Consider the following 12,954-nt stretch of genomic DNA (forward strand, 5'->3'; position numbering starts at 1 on the left):
TCGAGGTAAGACTGACTGGCCTATAGTTTCCTGGGTCCTCCTTCCTGCCCTTTTTGAAGATGGGAACCACGTTGGCCCTCTTCCAGTCCTCTGGGACCACACCAGAGCACCACGAGTGTTCAAAGCCGTGCCGGGGTCCTGCAATGACCTCGGCCAGTTCCTTTAGGACTCTAGGGTGGAGATCGTCCGGGCCGGCTGACTTGAGCCCTCATGAATCCGGGCTGGCTGGACGTGTTCAACTGTAGGCTGGGCACCACTGTTCAAGAAGACATGGGAAAACTGCTGAGATTCCAGAAGAAAGCAACAAAAATGCACAAAAGGCTAGAAAATATGACATGGAAGGAAAGGTTGGAAGAACTGATCTTGCTTTGAGCAGGTGGTTGGACTGAGGTCCCCTCTGGCCCTGCATTTCAGTGATTCTCTACTTCAGCACAAGAAATCACATATTATTCATTTATCTACCCTTCCAGAGAGAAAAGGCTGTTCTGTCAGGACTCCTGGGCTCCACTCTTGCTTCTACCATTGACTCACCATGTGGCCTTGAGCATTTCACATCACCCCCCATTCTCCACTCCACCCTTCTGTAAGCAACAGAGATGATGAGACCTGTGTACAGAGGATGCCAACTGCATTGGCCCAGCACTGAGCTCACGCCAGTGAGTAACTTTCCCGAAGGAAGTGAAGCGACACCAGTGTAAAACATGTGCTGGATGAGACTCAAGCCCGGGGCTTGTCAAGCTCTTTGAGACCACTGTGGAAAAGGCGCCTGGGACCTGCAAGTATCATTCCACGCAGCCGACACTGCAGATCTAGCCCCACCTCACCCACAACCACTGTGGTCCTAAAAGAAAAATGAAGCCCTGATTTCTCACTGTGCTGGGGGCCATTCTGATCTAATGGCTCATTTCCCTTAGCCACCTTGAGCTCTAAACCCAAGGCCGTAATGGGCCTTAGAACAAAACGTCAGGAGACGCACTGTGCCGTGAAAAGGCACGGTATCATTCAGGATCTTGGGGAGCTGATGTTTGTAATCTGGGTGACACGTTCTTGGTTGGGTGCTTCAACCTTTCACACCCTTACTCCAAAAAGAATAACCCAGGAGTGGGACAGGTCTTCTGAGTCGTGGCTCCAAGCTGAGCTAGCTGGGTGAAAATCCATCCCAAGGCACCTCTGGCTGAACAGCTGATATTAGTGCCCAGGATTAAGAACTTCAGCCTGAGACTCTTGCCTGGCGATAAAAACAATGTCAGATTCTTCCTGAACTCAGGGGAAAATCAGCACCAGGGCTCCAGGCAGTAGATGGATGGATAGTCATTTGAGCACTGTGATGCAGGGAGTTATTTGCCTTCAGGAGCTGGGCTGCCACTTTATCTTTACAAGCATCAGTGGGGTTAAAAAAAAGAGTCTAAATTGCCTCCTTGAGATTGGAGTCATTCAAAGAAAAAGGAAGATGGGCACAATTCAACCTATTGGGTCTTGTCAATGGCCGTTCCTCTGCCTCTCCCCCCTGGGGCAGGGTTCAAGGAGGGCCCAGCTGGGACTTCTCACATGGATGGCGTCCAGAGTGGCCAGCACTTGAACCACATCTTGCGGCCTGATGAAGTGACCCAAGCAGGATCAAAAGTGCTTTGTTGAAATGCAGATTGCTGCCCCACAACTCCTCAAGAGGGTAAGAACAACTGTAAAGAAAAGGAGGGAGGTGTAGGCTGGAGCGGGCTGTCCGGAAAGCTTTCCTCACCAGTAATCCCCAGCTACAGCTCTGCCAGACACAGCCCAAAGTACTCTCTGGGCCACACAAATAGGTGCTAAAAGCCCATCCATTTCTAAATCGGGGAAGAGCCAGATGCTTTCAGCCTGTGCACATAGATGGAAGGGACACCGGCTGGGAGATGAAGCCTTCACGCATGCAGTGGCTGAATGAGAAAAGAAGCTTTTCCACATGATTTCCATGGACAAACTATAAAAGGGGTTTAATGCTGGAAAGAAGCAAGGCAGGGCCCACGGGGTGACTGGGCAGCATGGCATCAGGTAGGAGGCAGGGCAAGTCTGGCGGGAGCCATGAGGCAGCATGCAGGTCAGCAGTGGGACCTGCCATGGAGTGAGAGGTATGTAATGGGCTTGGCAGGCAGGGTCCTGAGCACAGGAGCATTGCCCTGGGATCACACATGAAGCACCGAGGAACTCATCTGAGGAGATAACCATGCTCCTGATAGGGCCGGTCTTGTCCCCATGCCACCTGTCTCCACAGAGAACCAGGGTCTGGAAGGGGAACTTGCTCCGTCAGTGCTGATGGGTGCAGGGCTCCTGCTGCCCACTACCCGGGACACGTGATGGGCCATTCCTTTGAAGAGGCAGCTCTTTCTGAACCACATCCTGAGGTCCCAGGGCAGGGTGGGATCTGAAGCATCCTACTTCAGTGACCAGGAGCTCTTCAAGCTCTTGCAGAGCTGAAGAAAAAATGCTGGCTAAGGTGACTGAGAATTGCACTTTAAGCGCTAGCTGGAACTCCCAGGGTATTCAGTGGCGTCCCGACTCAGCTGGACTCCACAGGCACCAGGTCAGGCAGAAGTGAACAAGGAGAAGATAAAAAGGTTACAACCTGTGCAGATTTGATACTAGAAACAGATGAACGTTCAGGGAGGGAGGGAGTTTTTAATCCAAGGGGAACCCATCAACCCATCTCTGGCTGTGCGACTAAGGCTAGGAACAGATGTTGCATTTGTCCTGGATAAGTTGTGCCTGCGTTTGTCCTGACACAAAAATATCCTGGGATTGGCAAATACACACATCACCCTTCTAACTGGGGTTTAGTGAGTGACTGAATGCAGTGCTGCTTTTCTGCCATTGATTCAGCGATGCAATCCCAGGATAACTATACAGACATACATTGCAATATCCCAGGATAAACTGTTACTACCTCCTATCTGGGAAACTTTGTTAGGATTTATCCTGGGCCAACACAGACTTGGACGTCTGTAACATTGCACTTTATCCCAGGATAACATGGCTTATCCCAGGATAAATGCAATGTCTGTCTGCAGCCTGACACTCTAGCACTTTTCACAAGTCACCCAAGGAAATTTTTGAGAAGAGGAGAAGGATAACTTCCACAGCTCTGCAGGGAACTCAGTGCTTGGATTAACTCAGCCCGGTGTTTACAAGACAAACATGCATTGCACCAAGGAAAACATAAAGCAGATGGTCCCAATGACTGCTTTGCAGAGCCTGCCTGACAAAGCCGGCATGATTTGTTCTTCTTGTTATTAGCCAGTGATACCCTTGGATGCCCAATTTAGCAATTTACCTAGTCTGAACAGCAGAAGGAAAACAACCACAGCAATCCCAGGCAGGGAGTTGTGAGAAATCAATTCATAATTAATGTCTCTGGTGGCTGCTGTGTTTCCAGAAGCTGAAAAGCTAGCAGGGACTAAGCAGTCAGGCTAAAGCTGGACTGGGGCACCCCTGGCAGATGGCAAGGCCACATTCAGAAGCTCCTGCTGTGGTTCATGGGAAGAATCACAGCATCAGGTCCTACCAAGGTGGGGTGAGGGGATGCAGCTTGACCCCTGTGAGGGAGTAGGGCAGTTTTTGCACAAGAGCTAGCAAAACTGAGATGGGTCCCTGCAAGCAGCAAGAGACCCAAGGCATGATTGTCAGTCCGCAGACACCCTCCCGCTCGGGAGACGAGAGTCTTGCTGGAGTCCGTGGGCATGACTTATGCCTGCAGGATGGAGTGATCTTTCAAGACAGCAGAGGAGCCCATGGAGAGGATGAGAGCTGGGCAGCACAGTGGCACTAGCAGGCGGCTGGTACCCAGTGTGGATCATTAGTTGGATGCACGTTAGCAGCGCCGTTTATCTGCCTCCTCCCAAACAGCCATTCCCATGACAAAAGCCTCCTTGTTTGTCAGCTGGTGGGATCGGTGGAAGCTTCCCATAATGATGGAAGCTGGGGGTGGCGCCATAAACATTCAGGGCTATAAACTCAGCAGAACGAACCTGCCCAGCATAGCACATCAGCTACGGAAAGGACAATATCATCTCCAAACCATCCCTGGCTCCGGGGAGGTACTGGGCAGGGGGCCCACACCAACGACACGTTCACTGCATAATACATGATATTGGTTTTATTGGAAAGGACCACGTGGTTTTAATCGGCTTGTTCCTGGAGCGAGAAATAACAGCTTGCCATCAGCGATGCACCTCAGCATGCTGGTGCGGCTCTGGGTTCAGAGAGCCCCCAAAGTACAAGTTAAGACTCAGCAAGAAGCACTCACGGCTGTAAGTATGTGTGGATCCACTCCATCGATCCCTGTGCTGCACTCCCAGAGTGCTGCCAATGTGTACGCTGGGGCCTGGGTAAAACCTGAGCTGGATGCTCAAAGGCTGGACTTCAGCTGTCTCAACACCCAGGTCCAGAGGGAATCTTCTCTAGCCACTAAGGTCACCATGTGCTCAGGGTTATTTACTGTGTTACTGATCCAAGAGCACGTGGGGCCTCCAGCAGAAATCAGGGCCCTCCCTGTGGGTTTGGTGTCGTATGCACACATAGAAACAGACAGTCCTTGCCACTTGTCCCCCAAAAAAGCTCCCTAAGTAGGCCAAGATGGGAGAAAGAGAGTAAACAGGAGATCTTTGCTGCACAGGTAGCCAGCTGTGGCATGGGCAGATTAAGTAACTTGACCAGGGTCGCACAGGAACTCTGTGGCAGAGCAGGGATGTGACGGCATCACTTGAGCCTCAGCCCAGAGCCTTCATCACAGTCAGACTCATGCCTGTGAGGTCCTCAGCACTTCCACACCCCGCCTCATCATCCAGGATAGCTAAACGCATGATATGATCCTTAGCTGACCTCACAGCAGGCCTGCTAGGCAAGGCAGTAGGAAAAATAAGGCAGAGAGAAGATAAGTGACTTGGTCAAGGCCATACCTTATCAGAGCTGCGCAGAGAAGCCACGAGTCTTAACTCTTAGCTCGCTGGGCTCCAATCACAGGGAGGCATTTCGTACCATAATACACTATAACCTGTCCCTAAGATTTTGTCTAGTCTCAGAAAGAAGCTGTTGATCTCAGTCATGGTTAAACATAACTGTGCACCAACTATGGACACAGGCTGACCCCTTTTACACCCTGGGGGCTTGGCAGGGTCAGTAAGTTCAAGACAGATGCTTGAGCTCAGTGGTGCGGGACAATCCCTGCCCAACAATAACACTGATTTTTAATGCCAGGAAGAGTTTATCCTTTCAATAATAGATTCTCAACCAACCGGTGGCTGTGCATTTACCAAAATGAGGCCTATTTATGCCAGTGCTGTCATTAGTAGCAGGGTTTGTCTGTCACACACAGCCAGTCGGGGCTATGGCCTTTGGTTTTTGGGACACAGGGTTGAGCTTACTTTAGGGGAGCTCTGCAGGGGGGAGGGGAAATTGGAAAGAACAAAGCTAGTGCCTAGGGTTGGGGGAACACATCTCCTAGCACCCCTCTACATTGCGTGTCTGAGAGCAGGGGGAACAGGGAGAATATTCATAGCAGGAGCACATGAGATGCAGGCAGGTGAGTCTTCTCTTATTAGCAATGCTGTATCAAAATTGAAAAAATGGAAATGACATGAGAGAACTGGAAAAGATACGGAGAACTGACATGGAACTCACTGCTGCCTTATCTCCACTGGCGGCGTTTAAAATTGAGCATCAATAAATCAGTATCGTCACTCTTCTACCCGGACAATCATGGAGCCAAAAGCACACTGAATATCAGAGTAGGCAACCACATCCTTTCCCGTGAGCATACCCCAAGCTACCTAGCAGTCATATTAAACTGTTCCCTCACCTATTAACATCACATTCAGCAGGCCAGCAGTGAAGTCTCAGTACAGGTAAGCTTAAGAGGCTTAGCCAGTATGACATGGGGTGCCAACTTCAAAGTGCTCAGAACCGCTGCACTTGCAAGGGTATATGCCCCAGCAGAATATTGTGTTCCTGTATGGTCCAGAAGTTGCCAAACTAAAAAGCTCAACACTACTTAACAGTTCACTGAGACTCATAATAGGCTGCACGACTTACACACACAGATGTACTCCCTGTACACTCAGGCATTAGACCAAGTGATGTAAGCAGACAGACCACCAACATCATTACTGGCAATAGAAGCAAGAGATGACGAACATCACCTGCTTGATCAACTGTTGTCTGAAGACTAAGAGGCTTAAAAGTTGTAAACCTTTTGTACGTGAAAGCCACAAGCTCTTGGAAGAGACTGGGGAGGCTGAACCAAACCTATGGGCAGTAACAGAGTGGGCCAGCCACCAGGAAAGGTAATTCCTACAGCATTTTATACCGACACCAAGCCAGTGCCCCATTGGGCACGGCCTTGACAGAGAAGTACGGGTCAAGCAGAACAGACTTGAGATCTGGATATGGATGCATCAAAACAACACTTTACAAGATGAACATTTCAGACAGCCCCTCATGTGAATGCAAACAGCACAGCACTTAATTGAAAGCTGCAATCTCTACAAATGCCCGGACCGGGCAGATGGAATCCGCTCATCGAACAATAACACTGGACAGTAGCTTCTAGATTTGGAAGTTGATATGTGATGCCATATGAAAGAGAGAGCATTGGTGTAAGTCAAGAGCATCTCTGTTGTTTCCAAAGGCACTGCACTAGAGGACATGGGCAGAGAATCGGGCACAAGCTTATTAGTCCTGGAGCACCAGGCCCTCAACTCACTGCCAGATTTTAATTCGGCTCTGGAAGGCACAAGTTTAATCTGTTCCAGGTGACTTCATTCCATGTTGTGACTGCCTGGATCTGACCAACTCAGGCTCCCTCCAGCTCTTATCTGCAGGTAGCAGACATTCAGAATCATGCCAGGCACTTTCCGCTGGTGGCAGAGGATCAGTGACCAGGAAAACACCAAACCTCATGATCCCAGAGGAAAGTGTGCCAGATCCTTGGTCGGTATAAATCTGCAGAGCCCAGATGAAGTCAAGAGAGCTGAAATGCTTCATACCAGCTGAAGATCTCGGTCCTTCTCACCCAGGCATGTTCTGTTTGAAATTAGACCAAGGGATGTAGTGGGTCAGTGCAGATGAGCAGTTTAGTTTATTAAAAAAGGGAGAATTCTGTGTGTGATGAACTGAACACAAACCAAGCTAAGAGCCAAAGAGCTCCTATCACTGTCCTGATCTGCTGGGCAGGGAGATAAACCATAACCATTCCTGAAACTGCCAGTGCTTGAAAACCCAATCCTGGGGGAAAACTCAGAGTGGAGTCAGGGGACATTTTGCCTGAGTAAGAAATGCAGGATTAAGGATCAGCTGCAACATCAAGAGACAGAGGAGGCTGCATGGGACAGAAAGCACCGCACTAAGCCGTCACATAGGCTTGCCTGGCTCATTCAATCCTAAAGTGACCACACCATAGACTGGATCCAATGATTAGACAAATCAATGACAAGACTTTGCCCTTGGGAAGTACTACATGAACAACGATATAGTCGATAACACAGGGCCTGATCTTGCCATTGACTTCAATGTGGCCTGGAGTTGGGTCAGAAAAGCCGCAGGCAGGTCTAGGTGCTAGTGCGAGCACTGAATGTGTCTGCTGCATGCCCGAGTTGGAGACCTTTAAAGGTGCTGGATTCTCAGAGGACCAATGCTTGGTGCTGCCTGAAAACTGGGCTCTGCTGAGCTGTTGTGAGTTTGACTCCCAAAGAGTCCCATCCCCTAAAGTCACTAGGGACTGTTGAACGTGTAAGCTTCCCACTCCTGCCTCACCCTCTCCTGAGACCTGCCTCCCTGGACGCACACCTGCCCATTGACAGGAACAGAGACTTCATGGACCCCCGGGCTCTGCCCACCTGACTCTTAAAGCAGGACTGGCCCTTGGGGCTTTCCCTGAAACCATGTTCTCTCTTCGCCCTTCACCTAGGGAAGCCACATCCACGGTCGGCAGGAGGACAGCAATGACCAGATCACGCCCCTACATCTTCACATCACCTCAAGGCAAACCCAGGAATTGTCATGAGAGAAGTGAACCCATAAGCTTTCCTTGAAATGCTATAAAATCAGAGCAAGTGAAATTAGCCCTCATGAAAATACAATCCAAGAAGGTGACCAAGGCACAACTGGCCAGCAGTGCTTCTGGAAAGCTGGTCCTGAGTGTATCCAGGTCTGCGGATAGGGAGGGGATGACAGGGCTTTTATTGCATTTGATTATTATTAATTATCATTAAGGGAAGTGAGAGAAAATGATGCTCTCAGGAAGAGAGACTTAATGGAAAGGAAAGGAACAAAACACATTAAGGCGGGTGCAGGACAGCGGCAAATCATGGAGGAGTGTGATGCAGCTGCTGCAGCTGTCTCCATAATGGAAAGGCTCAAGAAATATTGTGACATTAAAATGCAAACTGCAGCAAGTGTAGCTGTGCTGAATTCTCCGTCAACCCAGGCAGTGTATTTACTTGATCTGGGTCAAAGCTGCCATTAATTAAAACAGCAATAAGAAACTATGCCTGGCAGAGCTTCAGTTTCCCCGGCATAGCCAAAAGACTTAAAACTAATCCAGATCCTTCCTGCCAGCACTCACACGGTTAAGCCCATCCTTTGGGTCTCAAAAGTACAAGTGTAAGATGGATGAGGATAACAAAAGGGCCCAACCATGGAGATCTTCCTTTCTCCACAAGCAGGCAAAATCCCTATGGACTTAAACAGAAATTTTGCCTGAGCACAGAGTGAGTCGAACCCACAGAAAAGCTTCCTGTTTGGACCCTTAGAGAAATCAGCAACGACAAAATATGTACTTCGTCCATACCTGCCTAGATACTGCTGACCCATATAAAACACAAGGCAGGCGGAAAGCTGACCCAGATTCTCTACCCGCTGGATAAGACCCAACTTAAAGGTAGATTCAGTAGGTAGGGCCAGACTCCTGATCTGAAGCCAAACTTCCTCTCCTCCAAGTTTGAAATCCAGGGTCCAAACATATTTAACAAAGAGTGCATCAGGGGAGCATGTGTCACTCTTTGTTTCCTCGGGGTATTTAGCACCATATTCTAATTTTAGGTGGCCACTGATGTACTGTACTGATAGAAGAGGGGTGAGAAAAGGATTCAAGGATTCAAAAAATTCCTGGGGGAGAGCACCAAAATGATGGTGGCACGCATGGGTCTCCCTCACCATTAGATCTCCAAAGACTGAGACCCATGGGAGCCGTGCAGGGCCCAGCTCATGGCTGCATGTGCTGAGCCCTGGTGTTGGGTACACAGGGGCTAGAGTCCTCCAGGTTTACTTGGGGGATTGAATGGGAAGCCCGGAGAACCTCCCCGCTGAGGCTTGGAGAACCCCGTCGTGCCCTGCGTGCTCCCAGGGCGGACTTGGGGTGCTCAGGAGAAGGGGAAGCTTGGGCTGAGCAGGATGGAGAAGGCATGTGGGGAGTGGGCTGCCTGCCAGTGTCTCTGTGGGGTGAAGAAAGCCTAGCCCAGCCTCATTACTGCTACCCAAGAACGGTTAACGTGTGTGAGCATTTCAACCCCCAACCCCAAGCACCAAGACAGTTTGCTCAGCCCCAGGAAAAGTTAGTTTGCTCAGCCCTGGGCTCCGAGACGGAGCTCTCCCTGGACTCTGGGGCTAACCCACATCTTCCCTCTGAAACATCTCTGAAGAGGATCTTTAATTTCCTCCTTCTCAAGCTAGATGCACCTCATGCAGAAAACAACCCTCATCTCCTCTTGCACCTACTGCTTTAACCCTTGCACTGAGGCTACTCTGGGTTGCCAGATAAATGAACAAACAAGAAGCCTGTATGGGTTGCCAGATAAATGAACAGACAAGAAGCCTGTAAGGACAGGACTGTAGCAGCCAAAATTTAAAAGAGCAGTCATGACCTCTGTGAAAGGTACACATCAGCAAGAGGAAATCAGCACTGAAGGAAGCCAAGACTGTATGTGGTGGGTAAATAGCATCCACCATGCAGGCCGCAGGGTCTGAAACTTCTACCCCAGTACAATCATGGGTACAATGCTGCCGCTTGGACCTGAGATCGCTTCACACCAGCATAACCAGCTGCACGAGCCATCTACACACAGTACTTGGAAATCCTTAAATGAAAGGCAGCCTAGCCCCTCTTTCAGACTGGACCCATTGGCCCAGCAAATGGTAGTCACACTGCATTCAACCCATGGAGAGAATATCCCCGAGTCCTCTATGGAGCGCAAGGCAAGCTGGATGCCTGGATCCAGATCCTCTATCGCTTACCCACTACCTAGTCCATCTGTACAGGGAGTGCTGTACAATCCCTAGGAAGTGAGAGGGTTAAAGGCAAGCTTGCTTTATCACCACTCATGTATTGAGGTATTGAAATAGCAAGCCAGGGAAGCTGAATCTAACCTCGCTGCAGAACGAAGGGGAGCCAGCCCCTGCTGCCACTGCAGCACCGCAGATTGTTTCCCCTATTTCCCCTCCAACATCAGGCCCAGGCTGGCTCTGCTAAACACTGTAAAAGTTTCAGGGGTTTTTTCTTTTTCCAGGGTATGCCTGCCATTTCTTTGCCGTGAATGACCTCCAAGGCAGAGCGCTCCGTGATGCTCTGTGGCCAAGGACTGGCGAGCCGATAAAGTTGGGATCAAGTTGTTTTTCCTTTCACGGGTTCCTCCCAACAAGCCTTGCTCCCAACAACAAATCATCACCTCCAAAGCAAAAGCAAACATTTCCAATCCTTTCCAGTCCCATTCACTTCTATGGGCTTTGGATTGGGCCGTTTTGGAGAACAGGTCAGTAAGGTCAGTTCGTGTGTGTATTATTATTTCTCTGCCCATTTCCCCTCACCCACAAACCCGCCCTACTTCAGACACACTCAGGGGCACACACACCTATTGAAAGTCAACCCAAAGCTGAGAGACGTCAGCTTTGTTTGCAATGCTACTGTCCTCCCCTGCCCTCTTCTCTTCAGGAATGAGATCCAGGCCCCCTGGAAGAGACCCCTGCCCTGGGTGCGGGCTCCGGGGCTGTCCACAGCAGGGCTCACTTACCCGGGAATGGCACTGGAAGCCGAAGTACACCACCACGATGGTCGGCAGCAGCACGACGGCGAAGATGGTGACCATCAGGAGCAAGTTCAGGAGAAAAACCAGAGAGTTCATGGTGACGATCATCAGGGTCCAAGCCCAGCAGCAGCAGGCACTACGGGGCTCCATGGGAAGCAGCTGGTCATCCATGTCATAAGGCGGGAGACCCGGGATCATCCGGGACGTGTCAGACAGATTGTCCACTTCAAAGTCCTCGATCTCCTGGTCAGACATTCTCCAAGGGGGTTGCTGTCTCCCTCCCGTTCTCTTTGCTGTGGCCACAAACCCGGGATGGGGGTCCCCGGAGCGTCTTCCTCAGCCAGGCGCCAGCAGAGAACACTTAACCAGCCAGCATCGGGGTGCTAAGTGGGCCACCTGGCTAGTGTATTAGGAGAGATGCACTTGCTGGAAGTTTGGTCCTGCCCCGACCCTGGGCTATTGCTTGGCTTTCAAATTGATGGAGTTTCTCTGTTTTCTCTTCCTTACAGGAATAGGATCCCCAAGAGCAGCTTCTGTCCTAGCCTTGCCGTGCTGCACAGCTCCCGAGAACTCCCCGTTTTAGCATCCTCCCACAGCTCTCAGCACTGGTGTCTGCAAAGACTCTCAGGTTCAGGCACTTTCAGAGCTTGTTCCTGGACTTGGCATCATCTGCTTGTGCTGGCAGCCTCCTGGCCCCCAGTCCTTCTTCCTGCCCAACTTTCTTCAAACCAAAGGCACCAGCTAAAACAAGCCCAAGCTTTCCCCCTTGCTTGTCTGGCTGAACACTTGCCCCCACTGTTCAGCATAAGCAAAGAGACAAAAGCTGCCGGGAGCAGCTTGTGTGGTTCCAGTGCAGGCGAGCGCCTGCATTCACAGGCGCTCAGACAGGAGTGGTATCTTCCTCTCCGAGCTGCCTCTCTGCTCTTTGCAACACTGCACTGTTTACAGTGTTGACTCTCCAACAGCTTCATCAAATTCTCGTCCTCTGCTAACCAATCCTTTGCCTCCACTCCTCCACTCAAGCCACATCGCTTGCAGTACCTGGCTATCACATCCTGACCATATTCCCAGGTCAAGAGGGGTTTGCTTTTAATATACATTGTTCTGTCTTCACCTCACCTACCCCAGAAGCAGCTCTCTGGGTAAAAAGCAAGGATAATGGATGGTTATCAACATTTTATTCAAGGATTCTTTGCAAACAAGAACTCTTTTCTAAGAAATACTAGTCATGGAGGGAGGGAGGGAGCTTTGTTGCACTACCTTGATCAAATCCATGAAACAAAGAGCAGGTTGCAGATCACTTAACTCTCATGGTGATATTTCATACTTATACACAGCACTTTGCATTCATGAATTCACCCATGCTTGTTGTTTCCTGGGAGCAGGAAAACGGCTACTTTCCCCATTTCATACACGGGGAATGAATGCAAAAGGTAATGCATTTAATACAGGGAGGGAAACTGAGGCGGACAACCTGCCCAAGGTACATAACTAGCTAATGGCAGAGTAGAGAATAGAACTCAGGAGTCCTGGCTTTCATTTCAATATTCATTCCTACAAACCAGATTTGCTGCCAGAGAAGCACGTTTCTGGTGATGCTAAAACAAGGTCATCTTTATGATACAAACAAGAGCTGGTCGGGAACTATTTTTCCCAGCTCATAAAAAATTTCACTGAAAATTGTCAAATTTGCAGGGGACACGATGGGGGAATGTTTCCACGGGAAGAGATTTTTTTTTTTGGTCCATCCTGGCAAAAAGCCTTTTATCGGGGGGGGAAAGAAAACAACCAAATGTTTGTCCAGATCCAATATACATATATTGTACCAATGACTCACTTCTTCTCTATAGCTCAGGTGCTGTGGTTAGGAGCACTATTTAAATGCATGGGTTATATAGAGAAGATGGAC

The 12,954-nt window shown here is 49.8% G+C and overlaps 1 protein-coding gene across 1 annotated transcript in view; it reads right to left on the reverse strand.

The window, feature by feature from the left end:
- The window catches only part of TMEM88B (transmembrane protein 88B), a 35,437-nt gene extending 23,201 nt beyond the window's left edge, over window positions 1-12,236 (reverse strand). The window contains exon 1 of the mRNA XM_019541571.1: window positions 11,031-12,236. Within this exon, the coding sequence (XP_019397116.1) occupies window positions 11,031-11,300 (270 nt within the window). The 5' untranslated portion in view covers window positions 11,301-12,236. The remainder of the gene's footprint in view (window positions 1-11,030) is intronic.
- Window positions 12,237-12,954: the final 718 nt, after the last annotated feature.

The sequence above is a fragment of the Crocodylus porosus genome, unplaced genomic scaffold (genome assembly GCF_001723895.1).
Source record: "Crocodylus porosus isolate Cpor-Errol unplaced genomic scaffold, CroPor_comp1, whole genome shotgun sequence".
Classification (NCBI taxonomy): Eukaryota; Metazoa; Chordata; order Crocodylia; family Crocodylidae; genus Crocodylus; species Crocodylus porosus.